At 43.6% G+C, this 19744-nt stretch overlaps 3 protein-coding genes across 5 annotated transcripts; all 3 read left to right on the top strand.

Moving 5' to 3' along the window:
* Window positions 1–236: 236 nt before the first annotated feature.
* On the top strand, window positions 237–7115 carry LOC101074103 (sodium-dependent neutral amino acid transporter B(0)AT2-like). Of its 2 annotated transcripts, none has more exons than XM_011603914.2 (13): window positions 237–360; window positions 1374–1452; window positions 2028–2247; window positions 2430–2587; window positions 2718–2838; window positions 2922–3097; window positions 3448–3558; window positions 3659–3900; window positions 4033–4216; window positions 4296–4497; window positions 4604–4763; window positions 4832–4994; window positions 5120–7115. In XM_011603914.2, the coding sequence occupies exons 3-13, from the start codon at window positions 2037–2039 to the stop codon at window positions 5342–5344; spliced, it is 1953 nt and encodes a 650-aa protein (XP_011602216.2). In that variant the 5' UTR covers window positions 237–360; window positions 1374–1452; window positions 2028–2036; the 3' UTR covers window positions 5345–7115. The 2 variants fall into 2 exon arrangements, with proteins under 2 accessions (XP_011602216.2, XP_011602224.2); XM_011603922.2 differs by having other exon boundaries at window positions 286–348.
* A 535-nt stretch (window positions 7116–7650) lies between these two features.
* Window positions 7651–9603, top strand: LOC115251197 (uncharacterized). 2 transcript variants are annotated; one of them, XM_029842622.1, is made up of 4 exons: window positions 7651–7889; window positions 8133–8306; window positions 8407–8556; window positions 9055–9603. In XM_029842622.1, the coding sequence occupies exons 1-4, from the start codon at window positions 7757–7759 to the stop codon at window positions 9276–9278; spliced, it is 681 nt and encodes a 226-aa protein (XP_029698482.1). In that variant the 5' UTR covers window positions 7651–7756; the 3' UTR covers window positions 9279–9603. The 2 variants fall into 2 exon arrangements, with proteins under 2 accessions (XP_029698482.1, XP_029698484.1); XM_029842624.1 differs by having other exon boundaries at window positions 7656–7889; window positions 8125–8306.
* Window positions 9604–9989: 386 nt separating this feature from the next.
* LOC101073884 (vesicular glutamate transporter 1-like) lies at window positions 9990–18808 on the top strand. The gene is made up of 13 exons (XM_029833069.1): window positions 9990–10453; window positions 13834–14086; window positions 14188–14306; window positions 14387–14501; window positions 14588–14675; window positions 14781–14867; window positions 14975–15111; window positions 15343–15492; window positions 15592–15724; window positions 16121–16231; window positions 16402–16529; window positions 16622–16691; window positions 16773–18808. The coding sequence occupies exons 1-13, from the start codon at window positions 10392–10394 to the stop codon at window positions 17060–17062; spliced, it is 1743 nt and encodes a 580-aa protein (XP_029688929.1). The 5' UTR covers window positions 9990–10391; the 3' UTR covers window positions 17063–18808.
* The last annotated feature ends 936 nt before the right edge of the window (window positions 18809–19744 follow it).

A 19744-nucleotide genomic window follows, 5' to 3' on the forward strand; every position in this document is an offset into this window, starting at 1 on the left:
TATATAATAACTATAATCACAGCCTCAATATTGGAAAATACAACAGCAAACTCAGGGTTAGGACGTCTTTTTAATAGTGCCAACAGGTTCGGTTGGGGGGTCGGCTGTGGGGGCTTTCAAGTCTTGCATCCAAATATAAATAAAGGTGTAAAAATATGGACGGTGGGTGTCACATTTCACAACAGTCTTTTTAAGGAGGTGGTCAAAACATCGTTATGTCCGCCAATAGAGACGATGGGAGGAGTCCATCAGGAGGAGCCGCAGGCGAAGTTACGGCTCCTCACTCGGCTCTGGACTGAGGACCATTTGATGCCATATTGTCAAAGAAGAGCTGCGCAACGCTGAAAGGTATTTTCTGAGGTATGTTCGCATTAGATACTTCCAACGTTTTTTCTGGTATTGATTCGTCGGTGGAACAAACGTGTTCAACGTGATTTAGTTTCTTTCCCATAGCCAGCATACGTGGCATGCAACGTGTGTGTGTGTGTGTGTGTGTGTGTGTGTGTGTGCGCGCGCACGTTCCAGAGAAAATAAATGGTTCAATTGATAACAATTGCAGCTTGATAATTAAAAAAAAAAAAGTCTCAAAACCACGTTGACAGGAGCGAGCATCAGCCTCAAACTAATGATAAACCACAGAATATGTGTAATTTAGCCAAACTATTCCCCCTAGTTGGGTATAAGATAAGTTATTTAACTTTATATCAATCACTATTTTTAATTAAATAAATAAAAATATCTGTTGAAGTTGTGATTTACAAAATTGTAATAGCTAAATGCTGGTGCCGCCTTTCCAAATTTTATTTCCTTTTAATGCTTTTGCTTTCACGGCGTCTCCATCACTGTTACTAGTACTGCTGCGTTTCATGAGCGCGCTTCAAATAGGATTTTCAAAGGTTTTTACAGTGAATCAAGGCAATCCACTCACAGGTACTATTACCCTTATTTTTAATGTTACGATTACAACACTTACCCTATTTGGTCTCTAAATTCTGACAACTTCAATTTAATGTGTGGGCATACAATTAACATACATTTATAAAGCTCTATATGGAAGGTTAACGTAATCTTTCACTGACGGTGTACAAATGTCATACAGCCCGTGAATCAGGCTCGTCGTGGGCGTGGAGAGTGTGTTGCATCAGACAACGGTAGAAGAGCTACCGGACATGATTATAATCTGTTGCCTGCTTCTTGAGTCGTTTAGGGCAGGATTATCAACGCTATAGCGAGTAATCCACGTATTGTAGAGTAATCCACGTATTGTAGTCTTAAACAATTATTTTGCATTTACTTTGAGCGATACAACGGGATGAATAAACTCGCGTGGTGTAGTAGCAGTAACGTCTGACAGCGTCTCCACGTGTTTCTAGGTCCTTCACAGAAAGCACTCCTGTCCACAGACTCTTCATTCAATTTAAGGATTTCTGTTACCACTTCCCTGCCGATCAGGTCAGTTTGATCTCTATTGTGATTCCGGGGAAGATTATTTATTTCTCCCCGGAACTAGTTTAACATTAGATGGCGCGTTTTGCAGTTAAAGATTAATATGATTTCATTTCATTCGATGTGTTCATATGAACTATAATGAGCTTTATGTTCTCCAAGCACATGGAAGGTCTAATTGTGGTGATTGGCTGCTTTAGTGTCCACATTTCTTGGCTACATTAGCTAACGGCTAATGTAGTTTCATGCTGTAATCTCATACTTCCCATCAACATTCAGCCAAAGGCTCAACAAAATACCCCGCAATAAATCATATTCCATTCCAGTTGAACATGGTTTAACTTTTTCAAAGTCAAGCATGACCACAGCATTAAAGCCTTTTGGTCAAATAATTATCATTTTTGAAATGTTTTAATATTTAAAAAATGTAAATAGGCAACGGGTGAGCCAAAATAAAGGTTTGTTGCCCGTGGACACCATTTCACAGAGGATTAACTCTCCAATTCAGTTTCATAAAAGAATCTTCAGTCAAAGTCAGTTTTATGTTGGGTGTGTTTATTATTCCTTATTTTTCTCATCAGTTGATTTAGATGGAGAAGCAACCCTTGCCAGGTGATGTTAACCACACCACAGAGTCCCAGCTTGATGGCGATGCTGTTGAAGAGAACCAGGAGGGTTCATCTGAGGCCACTCGAGTAGGATGGAACAGTAAATTGGAGTATTTTCTGGCTCAAGTAGGATTCAGCGTCGGGCTCGGCAATGTGTGGCGGTTTCCATATTTGTGCCATCAAAACGGAGGAGGTAAGATGTTACAGAATTCTGGACCTAACACAAAATAGCCTAAAGTTTGACTTCAAAACTGAGAAATGCAATAATAGCGCTGGCCGATAATGATTACTGAGTGTTCTTTCAGATTTCAACTTTCTAAAGTCCTGGAAAGCCCTGGGCTGTGGCCCTGACTACAGGTTCTCTTTTTTCCTCAGGAGCTTTTCTCTTACTGTACGTGGTGCTGATGTTGGTTGTTGGCATCCCTCTTTTCTTCCTGGAGCTGGCAGCTGGACAGGCCATCCGACAGGGCAGCATCGGAGTGTGGAGGTCCATCTCCCCCAGGCTAGCTGGCATTGGCTACTCTAGCTGTGTGGTAAGAAACTTTGTGAACACTTAGCATTAAAACCAGAGTATGTAATAACAAAGAGATGGTATTTTTCTTCCTTTATATGTGAATGTAATCTAGAGTTAGCAGTAAAACATGGCATGCTTTCTGTCCCTAGGTATGTTTCTTTGTGGCTCTCTACTACAATGTGATCCTCTCATGGAGTATTTTCTATCTGGGGAACTCATTCCAGTACCCTTTACCCTGGGAAACATGTCCAAAAGAGGGGAACATAACAGGTAACAACAACAACAATCAGACAAAAACAATCATTTAATTGAAGGTCATCAATAAGACGACTACTTTTGTTTTGTATCTTTAGTAAAAGAGTGTGAAGAGAGCTCCCCCACATCATATTTCTGGTACCGTAAAGCTTTGGATATCACAGACTCCATCGACGAGACGGGCTCTTTCAACCCTTACATGGTGTGCTGTCTTTTGGCCGCCTGGACCATCGTGTGCCTGGGAATGTTCAAGGGAATCAAGACTTCTGTCAAGGTAACAGCCGTAGTCTCACTGAAGCGCCGTCTCTTTTGGATCTGTGGCTGCCCAAATAGCATTCCTCACCAACTCTCACGCAATGCACAAAAAGCCCAAACCCTTTTTGCTTGCGCGGGTTTATGGTCAGTTTAAGTTTGGAGGCGACCATGCGTGGGATCCATGGAATGTCAGGATTAAAATTTGTGCCCACTTTCAAAGGCATAATCCCTTTAGTGTGTTCTGATGTAGAGGATGAAAGTCCTCCTCCCATCATATTTCAGTTGCTGTTTGTGTGTCATTGCAAAAGTTGCCTCCAAAGAGGCCTGGTAAAAAGTCAAATAAAGTAATCATTACTCCTGATTTGCTAGGTAATGTACTTCTCCTCCATCTTCCCCTACGTGGTGCTTTTCTGCTTTCTCGTCCGAGGACTCCTGCTGGAGGGGGCTTCAGAGGGAATCGCCTACATGTTCTATCCAAAGGTGCAAACAAATAGAATTCTGTTGAGCAGGGAAATGTTCCAGTGCTTCTGGGTTTCCAGGATTTTACCGACACGCCTCTCTCTTGCTCTCTTTTGCACAGCTGGAAATTTGGGCAGACGTTCAGGTGTGGCGGCAGGCTGCCACGCAGGTCTTCTTCGCTCTTGGCCTTGGCTTTGGCTCCGTTATTGCTTACTCTTCCTACAACCCTAAGAACAACAACTGCCATCGTGACGCCTTCACAGTCTCTGCCATAAACTTCCTCACATCAGTGCTCGCCACTCTCGTGGTGTTCGCTGTCCTCGGCTTCCGTGCCAATCAGAAGGTCAATGATTGTATCAGCAGGTATATTTAATTAAAAAAAAATAATTATGTTGGCAGAAATACAAAATATTGTTTTCTGTTGTTGTTTTCTGTCTGTAAATGTCATGGTGTTTTCTGGCATTAACAATTCCGTTTTATTTCCTTTTTTCTCAGTAACTTACATAAAATAAAACTGCAGATCCTCACTGGGAAGGTGGACAATGGCCTGATTCCAACCCTGGACTTTTTACATCCAAGTTCTGTTACTTTAAAAGACTACAATACCTGGTTCAATGAAAATGAAAACAGTTTCCCTGGTAATTTAACAGCCTGTGACCTGGAAAAAGAGTTGCAGAAGGTATTTTTTTGTCCTTTTGTTCTGATACTACTGAAGGAGCTCTCCATAAAACCTAATACTGATGCTCTTGTGCGTTCAGGGGGCAGAGGGCACAGGCTTGGCCTTTATTGCCTTCACGGAAGCCATGTCCCTCCTGCCCGGCAGCCCCTTCTGGTCAGCGCTCTTCTTCCTTATGCTGCTCAATTTGGGACTGAGCACCATGTTTGGTACGATGGAAGGGATCCTCGCTCCACTCACAGACCGCTTCAAAACCCTGGCCAACAACAAGACCAAATTCACAAGTCAGTATTGTTTTAGGCTCATGCAGTGCTGTAAAACTGCAGCTATCTTGGGAGAGTCCCTCGCCGAAAGGAGTGTAAATGAGTGTTTTTTTTCTCCACGTTGCAGTTTTCAGCTGCGTGGTCGGCTTCCTGCTCGGCCTTCCCTTCACTCAGCGCTGCGGGAACTACTTTGTGTTGATGTTTGATGATTATTCGGCCACTCTGCCCCTCATTATTGTGGTTATGTTCGAGACCTTCAGCGTGTCCTGGCTGTACGGCGCTGACAGGTTTGCCCTCTTCCTCTTTATCAGCCGTCACAGACGAGTTCCTTTCTAAGCGCTCTGGGTTCCTGCAGGTTCCTCACTGACATCGAGGCGATGCTGGGCTGGCGTCCCAGCGTGATTTACAAGTACCTGTGGAAGTACATCTGTTTGTTTGCTATGCTGGGGCTGCTCGGAGCCACTGTCATCCAGATGTTCATAAAACCCCCCACCTACTTGGCATGGAGCAGGGACGAGGTAGTTAAGTGCTTGACTCTAGTTTAAGTAGATGATCCTTGTTTCACAGGGTCTGTGAAACAAGGTATTAAGGATTATTTCAGGTTCACAGTTATTGGCTTTAACCGGTGAACCATTTCTTCCAGGCTACAGAGAAATACCTCAACTATCCTGGCTGGGCCCTGGCTCTTCTGGCTCTGCTCATCATCTTCGCCATGACGCCCGTCCCAGTGGCCCTGATCCACACAGTTCTGAAGAGCAGGCTCAAGAAGACATCGAGGGATGCAGAGATGGGACAGTACAGCATTGTTAACAGTTCTGACATGACAGAACTGGACCTAAACAACGGGACCGCTGGGGCGCCGTCCTGAAGATCAGAGGTGATGTGACAGAAGTCAAAGAAGTCTTCCAATTCCAGCAGTTGAAATTGTTTAATATGAAAAAGTACAAGGGCTACAATGTCAATGACCTTTTATGGTTGAGACAAAGTACCAAATCCAGTTATATATGTAGTGTAAGTCACAGACTGTGTGTGTGTGTGTGTGTGTGTGTATATTTAAGTTCAGCTCATGCTCAGAGTGGATCCAAAGATGTGTACATAGCACAGTGACAATGAATGTTCCCACTTCATTTGAGGGCAAATGTGGAACGTTTACTGCGTTACTGTAAATGATTTATCATTAATTTAATGAAATGATGACTTTATGACAGTTTAGGTTTTCCAGTTACAGCCTTACTTGAATCACACAGGTTGCTGTTACTCCAGCTCTATCAAAACCGACCAGTGCTGCCAACCAGCAATGATACTGGTTACGATCCAGCAGCACTGTGGGGCCACTACCATGAAGCTGTTTCATCATATTCAGCATCTTTACGCCGTGCTGGACCTAACAAACCCCCGTCAGGGTCGGTGACTGGCAGCAGTTTTACGAACAAAACTAAACATCACACAAATGGTGATTCTAAAAGAAACACAGTCAATGTCAAAGGTCCGTTAAATGCTTGTATTACTGCCCTTGGTGAGGGAGACACTTGTGCAGCTTGTGTGTGTGTGTGTGTGTGTGTTGTACTTGCTAAATACACATTCCAATAGCAAGGTACTTGCTTGGTCCTTGCAACTTCAAGGGCCTGTTCGAGGGTTAAGAATTGGCTTTAGGTTAGGACCCTAGTTAGGATGGTTAGGGTTGGAAGCCAAGTAAATATGCTATGAAAGACCTCACAAAAATAGAACAAAAATGTGCGTGTGTAACAATATCGAACTAATTGCACAACAAACAAACGTGGCCAGTTGGTCCTGAGCCGCGCCCCCACTGGATCAACGTGACCAGTATGCTTATGATGGTGGGGAAACCAGAGCCCGTTATAACAGGACGGAAGCCACGAGGCGACAGTGCTGACCACGACGCCACCGCGCCGTCCCACTTGTTTGTATAGTGCTGTTCTTTTTATGTACAGGGGTCGATCCAGATGCTGCTGACCTAATCGAGGCTACGTCAGTATTTTGATTTTCTTTTTCACACTTGTCTATAAAGTCGATCTTTTGAATGGCTGTGACATTTTTAGCAAATGGACATTATTGTTTCCAGTAAATCGGCTCAGGCCTCTGAGTCTGAGTCTCCTCTTTCCAACCAGAATTCCAGAAGCAGGCCTTCAGTGTCTGAGCTTGTTGCATTTGTGTCATTCTACCGCGTTGATTTATTGAATCTACGCAGTAGGTGCAGAGCAAATCTGTTGACTGCTTCTCTTTCAGCAGAAATGGTTTGGAACCAGGTATAAATTTACATTTTTGTCTCTGGCAAGCAACAAAACATTACTCATTGAAAATCTACACCTGTTTTTATGGTAATATTTTGTGTAACAGTTGTTCTTTCTTTTAAGTAGCTGTAAATATTGTTATATAAATATGTTTAATTGTATTTTACATATGCGAACAGCTGTTTCCCTCTCAGATTAATATTTCACATGTAATGAGTGATTCTTAAATATTTGTGCTTTAAAACGTGCCTTTAAATTGATTAAGACTCTTGCAATGTGTTATTGAGCTGTGTGTGATTGAGTTCAGTTGAATCGTGTATGTATATAAGGATCTGTAGAAAATGAAACTTTTTAAATGTTTTGTAATAAAATTGACTTGTATTTAAACTGTTGGAGTTTTAAATCAGACCAGACGTTTAACCCTCACCACACATCCGTGGAGCATATGCAGCTTACGTAACTTTCTTGAAGCCAGGAAAATCCAACAGTCAATTAGCTGAAGGTTTTCCTGACCTGTCAAACTGCTCCTTGAGAACTGATGCACAGGATTCTTCCCAGCCTTGTAGTCTGACAGGTCATCGTCAGGGTTGCCAGTGGAGCGTTCAGCGCCGGCTTTGTCACAGGCTGAGGCCTGCTGGAATGGAATGTGTACAGGAAAGTTTAAAATCTGCAACCTCAGAGGGTCTGAATCTGGAATAAGCACTCAGAATGATCACTAAGATGGAAACTCATGGCAGTGGTGCTGCAAGCTTGTTCTGGCTTCATATTTCATGGACAGAATGCTTGACGTGTCAGCAGTACTGCCAGGCGTCAGCAGGGAGCTCTGTCGTGCTCAACATTGTTTCATTTTTGACATCTTGCCAAAAATACTGTTCGTTGCCTCTTTATTATGCTATGCTAACATGCAGCCTCAAGGCTAACGTGTCAAGAAGCTTTCCCCCCTTCAAACGTCTTACACTTGGGTTCAAGCTGTACATGAACAACAAATATTTATATAGTTATCACTGACCCAGCCTGGTGTGGTAACCATGCCAGTGGTCTCCGTGGTATTACACTGTGTCTGGGGACTCGAGTTGTCTTGGCTGCAGCTGCGCTTGGTTCAGGGAGAGATAACAAGGACACAGCCAACACCCAACCAACAGACACACATCCTCCATTCAGGTAAGCCTAAACTAATGACTTTGTAAGTTAATGTCAAGGCCTTTTTAAATGCTTACTAGAAAATTTTTGGCTCATAACACCAGTGGGATGATAATTTAAACTACTACTACTTTAAACTGCTACTTACTAACTAACGGGTTAACTCTATGGCTGCTTAAGCTGTACTGGGTGACCTGTTCACTAATGCAGTACACTAGGGGACCTTTATGTGTCATTTTTTCCTGATGATCTTTAGTTTTATAGGTGCACATATTATGATGTACATGGCGGTTCTGGCAGCCGTCTGCCTGTTGCTGATTTCCCCCCCGAGGACCCTGCAGTCTGAGCAGAATGATCTCCATCCTCCTCTTGCTCCACCTCACGTACGGCAGCTGCATGAAGTAGGGGAGTCCGCTCGTTTGGATGTGAAGCAAACGTGTAGGTGTGATCCAAATAGATGCTGCACGCTGCGACCACAAATGTGCTGTTCACACAGTCCCCTGTGCTGTAACTGCTGCCTGTGTTTGGGCCTCATCAGATGCCTCCTTGGATAAAGAAAACGCCAAAGTGGGTCTCTTCATCGCTGCATCCATCGGGACCTTTGCCCTCATGGCTGCGGTCTACTGCATCTACACCAAATTCTACCCCAAGCAGCAATACCTGCACGCCCAGCTGAATGAAGACTCGGGTAAATGTGCTGATTTCTGTAATACTGTTAATGGTTTGTAGCCCGCGCTCTCCGCGGGGACTGTCAGAGGAGCATGACTGTGCGTGCAAAAATACTCGGATCTTGCCTGCCTACACTACAGCGTGTCACCGCAACAAAAAACCTGTCAACCGAACAAAAGAGACGAGCATTAAAAAAGTGACAAAATGAGGCTAAAAATGAAAATTGAGGCTGTCTCCTCATGAGCAGACACAAAGAGAGCTTCTTTCAGAGGAAACTGCTGGACTCATCAACAGTTTTTTTCCCCTCTCTTGTCTCCTGGGTGTCTTTTGTTGTGAGCATCACAGGCCAGCTGGGTTGTCAAACATCAGCCTGTTATTTCATCTTTACTCATCTTCCATCATGGCTTCTCCGGCTTATTGGGAGCATTTTCCAGCTTCCCGTCCTTGTGTGTGGTTTCATTGGGAAAACCTTAACAGTAAATGTTGGATTTGTGAAACCACTTCTGTCTCATTCCAGATTTCCTGTCGGACCCTCCTGCCATTTTCTTCCACTCTGTCGGGTCCAGCACGGCAGAGGTCCAGAGAGGTGGTTACGGCTCCCTCTCCGACACTCCGTCCATCATCTCTGTGCCACCCAGCCTGTCTCCTCCTCCCGCCGCCATGCCCTTCCCTCCACACTTCGTCTCCTCTCGCTCTATGAGAACCATATCAGCAAAAGACTTGGAGAAGAGCTGCATCTGATACAGAATAGGACGACAGCAAGTAGTTTTTGTCTAAATGTGCATGGAATTTCTGTTTTGCGTCCCTCAAATACAGCCATCTGACCCAGTAACTGCTGCTAACTCGTGCCGCCAGACATGTTAGCGTGAGCCATCGTCCGTTAATAGCAGCACCTTGATTAATCAAAAGGTGTTTGTTGCACGTGATTTGATTTGTTTGCTTTGGATCATCCCGCTATCATTTATGATTGGGAAATACATTTTTAAAGATGAAAGAAGTGCTGTTCTTTTCATAACCCCATATTCCAATAACCACTGCAAAAAATAAATAAATAAATAAATAACAGGCTGAGTCGATTTTTTTTTAAGTTGATTTTTAAGACAAGTTCCAGAGATGAAGATTTACACATAAAAAGACAGTGCAGTTATGATGCTCTCATGGTTATTTTAAATGAGAAAAAAAAAAATCTTCCAAAGGTGGACCTCATAACAGCCTTTTGAAAAATAAAAAAATAATAAAAATCTGAGGTTCTCCAGAGAGCCTGCCGCCCCTCCTTGGTTTCAAATACCTAGGGATTCTTCAATATCCTTCAGTGGGGCACTGTTTACTCCAACTTGCTCCATTCAAGGCTTCATGGGCTAAGAATAGACACGACATGAATAGTTGCTGCTTAAAACGCCGGGCTGTGGGGAAGGAAGTGACATGCTACCTCCCAGTCACTCCACACACAGTTGGAGAGATTAACGCGCAGGCAGCGGTAATCTGGTTTCAGGACCACGGCCAGAGACACTGTTTGGCCACCAATCTTGTCTAAAGTTGCCTCCAGCGGGTCGGAAAACCTTTGGGACAGCAAGGAGCACAAAGAAGTTCATCCCGACATTAAAGCAGTCTGGCAAAGTAGGACTGACGATGTCTGCTTGGTTGGTTTTATATAAAGGAAGTTGAAGCTATTTAAACCTGGACAATCGCCGTCGCTGACCACTTCACACAGGAGGCGGACGGCTGAGGAATCTCACGACCGAGTAAGATTGTGGTTTTTCATCTCCAAATAAGAAAAAACGGGGCGGAGAAGGCTGTGCGCTCGGTCGAGAGCGCGCAAAGACTGCACATTGGTCGGATCCTGGAGCAGGAAGGATGGAGATCCGGCCGGATAGGTTTAAGGTCGCGGCAGCCAAGACCCTCGGGAAAATATACGGGTATGTAAACCCTTAACATTGATAAAAAATATGAATAAACATGAAAAATGAGAATAATAATAATAACGTTGAATTGGACAAAGTGACAGCCGGGCGCCATTTAAAAAAAAAAATATAGAGATTATTGAGAGTAACATGCGTCAAGGGGCAACACAGTTTAAAAACTGGTATTTATGTTAAAAATCAAACTAGTGTCCTGGAGATCAGTGAGCAGGGCCTTGGATTATGGTGTTGGATGACCTGGCACATCTGTCCGCTAATAGGCCAAAGAATCTGCCACACAAGAAAGACGCACGCAATTTATCACTATAAAAGGAGGACGGAAACAAATGAAAAGGACTGCGTTTCTTTTGAGACGGTGCCAGTGTACTCTGAGGCGCGAGCTCTGTTATTTCAGCTTGTTTGATTCATTGTTGTCCATTTCATGATGGAGGTTTTTCTGCTTTTACGACCTATTTTGTCATCATGCTCATGACGTCACCGGGTCGTCTTTGATGGGCTGCTCTGCCTTACCTGTAGTGGAAACTCAGGTAGTTAACTAACAGACCCGAGAGGGGTCAGAACCGAGGGAAACAGCTTTACTTCACGTGAACTCAGTAACCTGTCGTTTTCCAATTACCACCACCACCACCCAAAGGGTGCGGGTAGAACCAGGGATAACTATCTGAACGCAAACATGGTGTCAGTGATCCTCTTCCTTCCTCTCGGGATTTGCTGCAGTGTCTAAACGCACAAATCCTCTCCAGAAATAGCCTCTGTTCGTCCAAGCTGTCGGCCCACGTAAATCCCCCAGGCTGCACACCTTGACCAACTCCTCTACCTTGCCTACTTCGCTGCCCCCCCCCCCTCCAGATTAGGCCGGCAGAACTCGAAGCGGCCAATCAGCTGTCACTTCCGCGGAGCGCACGTGCTCGCAGGTGTTCCCGTGGTACCTTGCTGTCGTGCGTAAAGGACACCGGCTCACTTCCGGCCGCGTCCTGTGCACGCAACACGCAACTCTTGCTTTCAAACCATCTGTTGAACTGCGCAATTTTTAGCATGTGGGACAGGTGTTATATTCTAGCTAGAACTATTTCATAATTGGATTTATTAGGTGTTAAATGAGCATTTCAAACTCCATATATGGGAAATTATTACAAGATTTAATAAATACTCTGTACTTATATCCATGATATAGAATTGCAGAAGTTCTCAAAACAATAGGTCCATAAATTAAAATAGAGGCTTTTAGAATGTCAGTGTGGTGCTTTTAATGGTCCTGTTTGAATTTTCTAAGGTAACGGTCCAGGTTTAGAAGAGCCACCTTTCCAAACTTTTAAACGACCAATTGATTCAACTCCTTATCCAATCAACGACTCCAAGCTGCTGAACTGCCCTGACATTTGTCCTTGTTGTATGAATTAAGAGATTAACTGGGAAGGAGAGCTGCGGACGCTTACAATAATGTCCTGCTCCTCACAACTTTGTCCCCCATGCAAAAGAGCAGAGGAACAAATTGTGATAAGGAACAGGAGAATGCTGTGGAATGTGCGTGAGTCTGGGGAGTGCTAAGTGGCATTGCTGAGGACGAGAGAGACCTCCGCAGACAAAAATAGTTCAAGAGAGTCAAAGATATCAATAATTCACGAGTGTCATTAATACTTGATCAGCGTTGAGAGCTCTTCGAATCCATACTCATGGTAACTAATAGAGCCCACATTTCATATTTCTAGAGCTGTAAATAGCTGAAAGCAGATTATTTAAAGACGTTTCTCTGAAGGACACACACACGCCGCTGTGTAGCAGGCAAGTCTTTAGTGATCAGCGACGGTCATCACGCTCCCTGCTGCTTCACTGATTTCACCAAGGAACAACAAGATCACTGAACCTAGACGTTATGATGCCTTGAAAAGGATCTAAAGCATAAAGGAGGATTTGCGTACCTGTCTGTGATCCATCATAACAAATCTGTCCATTTCTGTGCACACTAAATGGCTCGGTTTGAAAATATTATATTTTGAAGGTCTACTTAGTTCAAAAGAGCATCTCTGACTCAGCTAAAGGGATACAGAGAGGCAATGGCAAGTCGATAATGATGTTTATGTGGAAAAAATTGGATTGAATGGAAGTGAGGTGTCGGTTTTGGGGCTCCATTTGGGAATCGAACCTGATCCTGGAGTCAGGATGTGGATGGTGCTGATGAGCAACGTTCCTCCGATCAATGTTGGCGAGAGGGTGACACGTGGTGGAGGTGGAGATGATGGGATGGTAAATACAGAACTGAATAACAGTGTGATGGGAAAATCAGAGGCAGTTCTCAGCACTGCTCACTTCATACCTAATAGATGAGCTGCTGAGTTAAGATACATATTTGATGGGTGTTCCACTGCAGGGTGCCAGAGGTCATGGTTCCCTCTGGGTTTCTCCTGAGACAAGATGAAGGCAGGTTATACACAAACAGCAGGACACGAGTAGCTAACCTTCAGCTGTCTGTCTACCAACCCCCATTCCACTGTGTCAAAAAGACAAAAAAAATCAATGAGCTGATATGTCACTGAATTGTTTCCATGTATAGATTAATTATGGAGGGAGGATTGAAGCTTTAAGGCTTGATTGAAGAGTTCAGGCTCCAGTTCTTTTTTTAATATTGGTATTTGGGAGCATGCTAACGGTAGCTGGTTAGGTCTGGTTTTCTCTATTGTATTTGTGTTTTTCTGATATTTTGGGTTAAGATCTCTGAGTCCAGGTTTGGGGACAGCAGGCGTGTATTTCTCATGATCAGCTTTTGAGCTTCAGTGTACACTGGGTGGCTCCATCTGAGAGCAAATGAGACGCTTGTGTTTGGACAAAAGCGCGGTCCGTTGGCCCAGTACGAACAAAAATGTGCCGATGCCTCACCACAACCACAAGTGTGTGTTACAGCTTTGTTCTTCCTTTTGGCTTCATAAAACAGACGTTTACATCTTACCACCTAATGCATAAAGGTCTAATGAGTTACCACTCCAGAGAGAACTTGTTTTTTTCTGGTCCAGGGAAGGGTAGGGAATGGATGGAGGTGTGAAGTGGACGTATCTAAAGCTCCTTGAGGTGGACAGTGAGGCAGTAGTAATGTGGGGGAACCATTGTGGGGAAAAAAGTTGAAGGCAAAATGATTGCTTCACAATTTGATCTGAATTCCAGAATTGTCCAGAATTGTTGTCTTTTCACATCCAAAATCTAAACTGGAAAACACCCTCTTACCTAAAGGAGTGAGCTGAGGTTGTAGCTGCTGCTCTCCTACGTGTCGAAGACCGCCATGAGCTCCTGTCCAGATGAACAGGATGATAACTAATTATCATAACGAACGAATTATCATATTCTATACACTATTACATAGGCCTCGATACTTTACATGTGCACAGAGTTCTCGAGAAGAAACAGGAAAATGGCGAGACCATCGAGCTCTCGGCAGAGGGTCGACCAGAGACGGTGGAGGAGAAAGAGCTGCCCGTGGTGGACTGCACATGCTTCGGCCTGCCCCGCCGCTACATCATCGCCATCCTCTCTGGCATCGGCTTCTGCATCTCTTTTGGGATCCGGTGTAACTTGGGCGTGGCCATCGTCAGCATGGTCAACAGCCACACCATCTTTAGAGACAACAAAGAGATTGTGGTGGTGAGGAGCAGTGACATTACAGAGACAAATCCCCTTTGTTGTTCTTTGTCTTCACATAATCCTGCCAACTGTGATCCTGTGTTATTTACCGTCCTAAACAGAAAGCTCAGTTTGACTGGGATCCAGAAACGGTGGGAATGATCCATGGCTCCTTCTTCTGGGGATACATTGTGACTCAAATCCCGGGAGGATTCATTTGTCAAAAATTCGCCGCAAACAAGTATGTTTCCACGCTGTGCGTCCGAGACGATTACGCAGCCTTTTAACGTGCCTGTTTTCTCTTTTCGTCTGTTCTTCCAGGGTGTTTGGCTTTGCCATAGTGGCCACATCCTGCCTCAACATGTTCATCCCTACGGCAGCGCGAATGCATTTCGGCTGTGTCATCATTGTCAGGGTGCTCCAAGGACTCGTGGAGGTGCTTCATACCTGTTACTCCTTTTGTTTTCTACAGAGGAAACATGCAATGATTGGGTTTTTATTGGTATTTGCTCCATCCCACAGGGCGTTTCATATCCAGCGTGTCACGGTATTTGGGCAAAGTGGGCGCCCCCCCTCGAGAGAAGTCGTCTCGCCACGACAGCTTTCTGTGGTGAGTTCCTCTGCTGTGATCAGTGAGCTGATGGCAAGAAAACAAATAGGGTTTTTCTTTTTCTAAATAAAAAAAAAAGACTGACGAAGCTCATTTCTGTTCAAGGTTCTTACGCTGGGGCTGTGATTGCCATGCCTTTAGCTGGGATCCTCGTGCAGTATTCAGGATGGTCTTCGGTCTTTTACGTGTACGGTAGGGGACTTAAGGAGACATGTGTCTGTTGTTGTTGTTGTTGTTGCAACATTGATGCACTAACACCTCTGGCCCCCATTCATCCACCTGTCCTCTGTGGCCTTCAGGAACTTTCGGGATCATGTGGTATTGCTTCTGGTTGTTAGTGTCATATGAAAGCCCCGCAGCTCATCCCACCATCACAGAGGAGGAGAGGAAATACATCGAAGAAAGTATTGGTGACTCAGCGCAGCATTCGATTACGGTATGAAACACGATCTTCACCTGCTCTCCTGGTGATACTGATGCCAGCAGACTGTCCGGGTCCCCCCCCCCCCATGACTGTCTCTGGCATGTGGCATCAACTTATCAACTTTAATAACAGTTAGAACCAAGAAATGAAAATTAAAAGCAGAACCTAATTTGTGCATGCTTGAAAAAGAACCAGTAACCGATTGCAGCGGTTTTCTAAGCGCAGGACACTTTTCTGTTGCAGAAATTCAACACGCCATGGAGGGCCTTCTTTACGTCCATGCCAGTTTACGCCATCATCGTGGCTAATTTCTGCAGAAGCTGGACTTTCTATTTGCTTCTCATCAGCCAGCCTGCGTACTTTGAGGAGGTGTTTGGCTTCGAGATTAGCAAGGTAGCGCAGGAGCCCTGCCTGCTGTGCATGTTGTGACAGCCACTGGCCACAAGAGGGCTCTCGTCTTTGATGTGAAAGCGTGTTTTTCCTCTCCTCTAGGTAGGATTAGTTTCTGCCCTCCCCCACCTTGTGATGACTATCATTGTGCCCATTGGAGGGCAGATTGCTGATTACTTGCGCTCCAACCACATCATGACCACAACTAATGTCCGGAAAATGATGAACTGTGGAGGTGAGAGAAGGATCAACGTTATTTATGTGAAATGTTTTTTTACTTTCTGTTCTGGAATGACACTTTCCATTTAGTCAGAGGTTTAGTTTATTCTCACAAACCGGTAGTTAGTTGAGTGAAGGAGAATGTTTGGTAAGTGTTATTAGTGGGTTTTATTCTGGGAATGCTCAGTCAGCATCAACCAGATGCGCCTTTGTCTATTTTTGAACTCTAGTCCAAAATCAATACTGAAGTGAAATGAAGAAGTATTCAAGCATTACTTCATTTGTGTCAAGAAACAGGATTCACAGCTTTCTTTGAAAAGGGAGAAGTTCTTAGAACTGATGTCTTTTTATTTCCTCATATGAAACTCACCCCCCATCTTTGTTTCTGTGCAATCGGCTTCATGTGATTCAGGGTTTGGGATGGAGGCCACCCTGCTGCTGGTGGTGGGCTTCTCACACACCAGAGGTGTTGCCATTACATTCCTGGTCCTGGCGGTGGGCTTCTCTGGATTTGCTATTTCAGGTTAGGACATATTTTATATGAACATATCAGCATCAGTGGCCATTTGTCCTGCAGTACATAAACAGATTATGAACCTTTCGGCTACAAAAAGTGCAAATAGAAGTAACATGAATGTGTTTCTACCATCTTATTGCATCCCTGCTACTTATGCATTTTGTCTCCTTCACAAGGTTTCAATGTCAACCACCTGGACATTGCACCGCGCTACGCTAGCATACTTATGGGCATCTCCAACGGTGTGGGCACCCTGTCCGGGATGGTTTGCCCACTCATAGTCGGTGCTATGACCAAACACAAGGTGAGAAACATCCGCATTCTCAGCATTCTGTCACTTTTTTCAAATAAAATCTCTTTTTTATGCTCTACTCTTTTATTACACTCTCTCTGTAGACAAGGGAGGAGTGGCAGGGTGTGTTCCTGATCGCCTCCCTCGTTCATTATGGAGGTGTTATATTCTATGGTCTGTATATATTCATCATCATCATCATCATCAGTGGGTTCAGATGTATAAAAATACAGATTCTGTGTGTCTGTTTTTCAGGCCTCTTTGCATCGGGAGAGAAACAAGCTTGGGCTGAGCCGGAACAGCTGAGCGATGAAAAATGTGGAATCTTGGATGAAGATGAGCTCGCAAATGAAACAGAGGAACTGTATCGAACAAGCGGTGGAGCTGGCTATGGAGCCACGAACCAGGGGGCAGACCCCAATGGAGCAGGAGGAATTGGAGGGGGGGGCTGGGTCTCAGACTGGGACAAAACTGAGGAGTACGTTCAACCGGCTGGGACCAATAATTACCTTTACAGAGGCGAAATGGACAGAGAGCTGACATAGAAACAGGAGCACCCTGTACATAGTTAAAAAAAAAAGGCCGTGACAGTGCAGAGGGCCACATGATGGGATCAAGAACTTTACGTGAGTGGATTTTTTGAGGGAGGGGACGTTTTCAGCAAGTCTGTACATGACTGAAATCATTTCAAAGAGACTCCAACGTAAAGCTGAAGACATTAGTCGATGTGCTGTGTGTTTTTGTGTGATTGCCTCTGTGTACTTTGTCAGTATTCTAGGAACCATCAGACTTTCTTCAATTTTTGGGAGGAGTTTGTTTTAGGCCAGATGCGGCATTTATGTTCTATTTTTATGCTTCTCACACAAGTTTCAGTTACAGGTCTCTGCAAGAGCATTTTCTGCTGTCAGGGGAAGAATTACTGTGGTGTAATGTGCACTGATATGACCAGAGTTTTATTAAAAGATAATATGCACATGCGAAGAAAACACTGCACTGTTGCAAAACATGTGATTAGAATGCTAATCCGTTAGCACTGACCACAGCTGTCTCTTATTTAATAAAGTTTATTTCACTGTTCTTAAAAAATGCACATGAGCTACTTTTGAATTATGGTCATATATATCAAAAATGAGTAGTCGAAAAGTAGTAGTTGGAAAATGCATAAAAGGAAATCCACTAACTCCAGTGTTCAACATTTGTCGAGCCCAAACAGGAGTTCCTTTGTCCTTATTGTGCACAATTTTAAGAAAAAAATATGTTCTTGTGCCAATACATCCACATGCATTGTAAGGTTAACTTCTTCAGCCACTGAGAATTGAACACCTTTAGAGAGGAGCTGGTTTTAAAACTGCTGGCATGGCCCATGCTGACATTTATCACTTTAGCATCTAGATTTAATGTTTTATATGCAAGGCTTGGGACCTGTGAGGCTGCTGAGAAACAATAAATGCCTTGTGGAAAAATAGGAAGGAATGCCATTAACTGGAATATTTGCAGTCCTTCACCAAATTAATTTCATTTTTTACACTCTCAAAATCCTAATAAATTCCATTTTGCTAAAGCTTTATTGCATAGCCTTTATTTCTTAGGGGGGGGTGACCCTTGTTTTGCCAGTCATGTAGCACATGTTTAAAAAAATGTTCTGTTAAAGACATTGTTGATCATTGATTTTGTTTGAAAATGTGAGCTTTAAATGCCCTGTTTTTTCTTTTATACTCCCACAATATACATTAAATTAAACTGAAGGCTATTTAAAATGGAACAAACACAGAGATGTCACTGTATTTGAGAAGTTTTCTGTTGTTTTTGTTTGTGTTTTAACTAGCTAGCCCCAAAGCAAATGTTTAAAGGTCCAATGTGTAAGATGTTTAACATTCCACTGTCAGAAATGGTAGAATATATTTAGAAGAATAATCACAATCACTTTTAATTTAATCTGGATTAAATGATTTGTTTGTACAAACATGGACCTGGGTCATCCTCCAGGGGTGCTAGCATGTTTTCCTGCCATATTTGTACAGTAGCCTGGAAGAGATAGCAGATGAGCTTTACTACTGATCATTCACGACGCCACAGACACTCAGGTTTTTCATCTCCACCTTACACACTGGACTTTTAAGTACCCCTGTGTTAGATTGTGGGGTGACTGATAAATGTTCTATAACATTAGTATTTTTACTTAATTTTTTTTTCCATTCATTTAATGTTCTTCTGGACTGGAATCCTCTGACGACGTGTATGTGGAAATGATGGGATAATAAAAGCTAGAAGCGTCGATTCATTTACAACCACTAGAGATTCACTGGTAAATACAAAGTGTTTTGATATTTGTTGGGTCAGTTTTATTGTTCAGAAAAATGATAGTCACATTTGTGAGCTGCATCCATCCTGATTCATGGGCTAATAATGTTGATGCTTGGATACGGTGGTTTGACGTTACTCGCCATTGTATCGATCACCAGGCCGAAGCGTGAGAGCGGTGCAATGAAGAAGGGATAGATTTTTCTGGCACCACAGTGAGGGTTCCCCAGGGTTCCTCAGCCGGTAAAAAGCTCAGAGAGCCTCCACCTCACCAGTACCGTAGATATGCCACCAGCAAGAGCTTCAGATAAAACTGCACCTCGCTTCAGAGTTTGTGATATAAAGAAAAGGAAAATGCACCTATATAAATGTGACTGTGATCAAGTGTGCTTTAAAATACACACCCACCATGTTCCATTAAAATGGCCCAATATTTCAGCGGACGACCTTTTGCATCAAAGAAGCTTTATTGCACTGCAAACTGGGGGGGGGGGGGGGGGGGGGCTACACAGTCAGATATAAAGTATGAAATATCAAGGTCAAATAAATAATGACCTGTAAAATTACAATAAAGGTGATTCACAAGTTTCCTTTACTGAAAGCACTTTGGTTTTAGCTTGATGCAGCAAAAAATTATCAGGATACATGTCAGAAAGAGATAAATATCAATAAAGATAGATAGATAGATAGAGAGAGAGAGAGAGAGAGAGAGAGAGAGAGAGAGATGGATAGATAGATAGATAGATAGAGATAGAGAGAGAGAGAGAGAGAGAGAGAGAGAGAGATAGATAGATAGATAGATAGATAGATAGATAGATAGATAGATAGATAGATAGATAGATAGATAGATAGATAGATAGATAGATAGAGAGAGAGAGAGAGAGAGAGATGGATGGATGGATGGATGGATGGATGGATGGATGGAT

This window comes from Takifugu rubripes, chromosome 1 (genome assembly GCF_901000725.2).
Source record: "Takifugu rubripes chromosome 1, fTakRub1.2, whole genome shotgun sequence".
In the NCBI taxonomy this organism is placed as follows: Eukaryota; Metazoa; Chordata; class Actinopteri; order Tetraodontiformes; family Tetraodontidae; genus Takifugu; species Takifugu rubripes.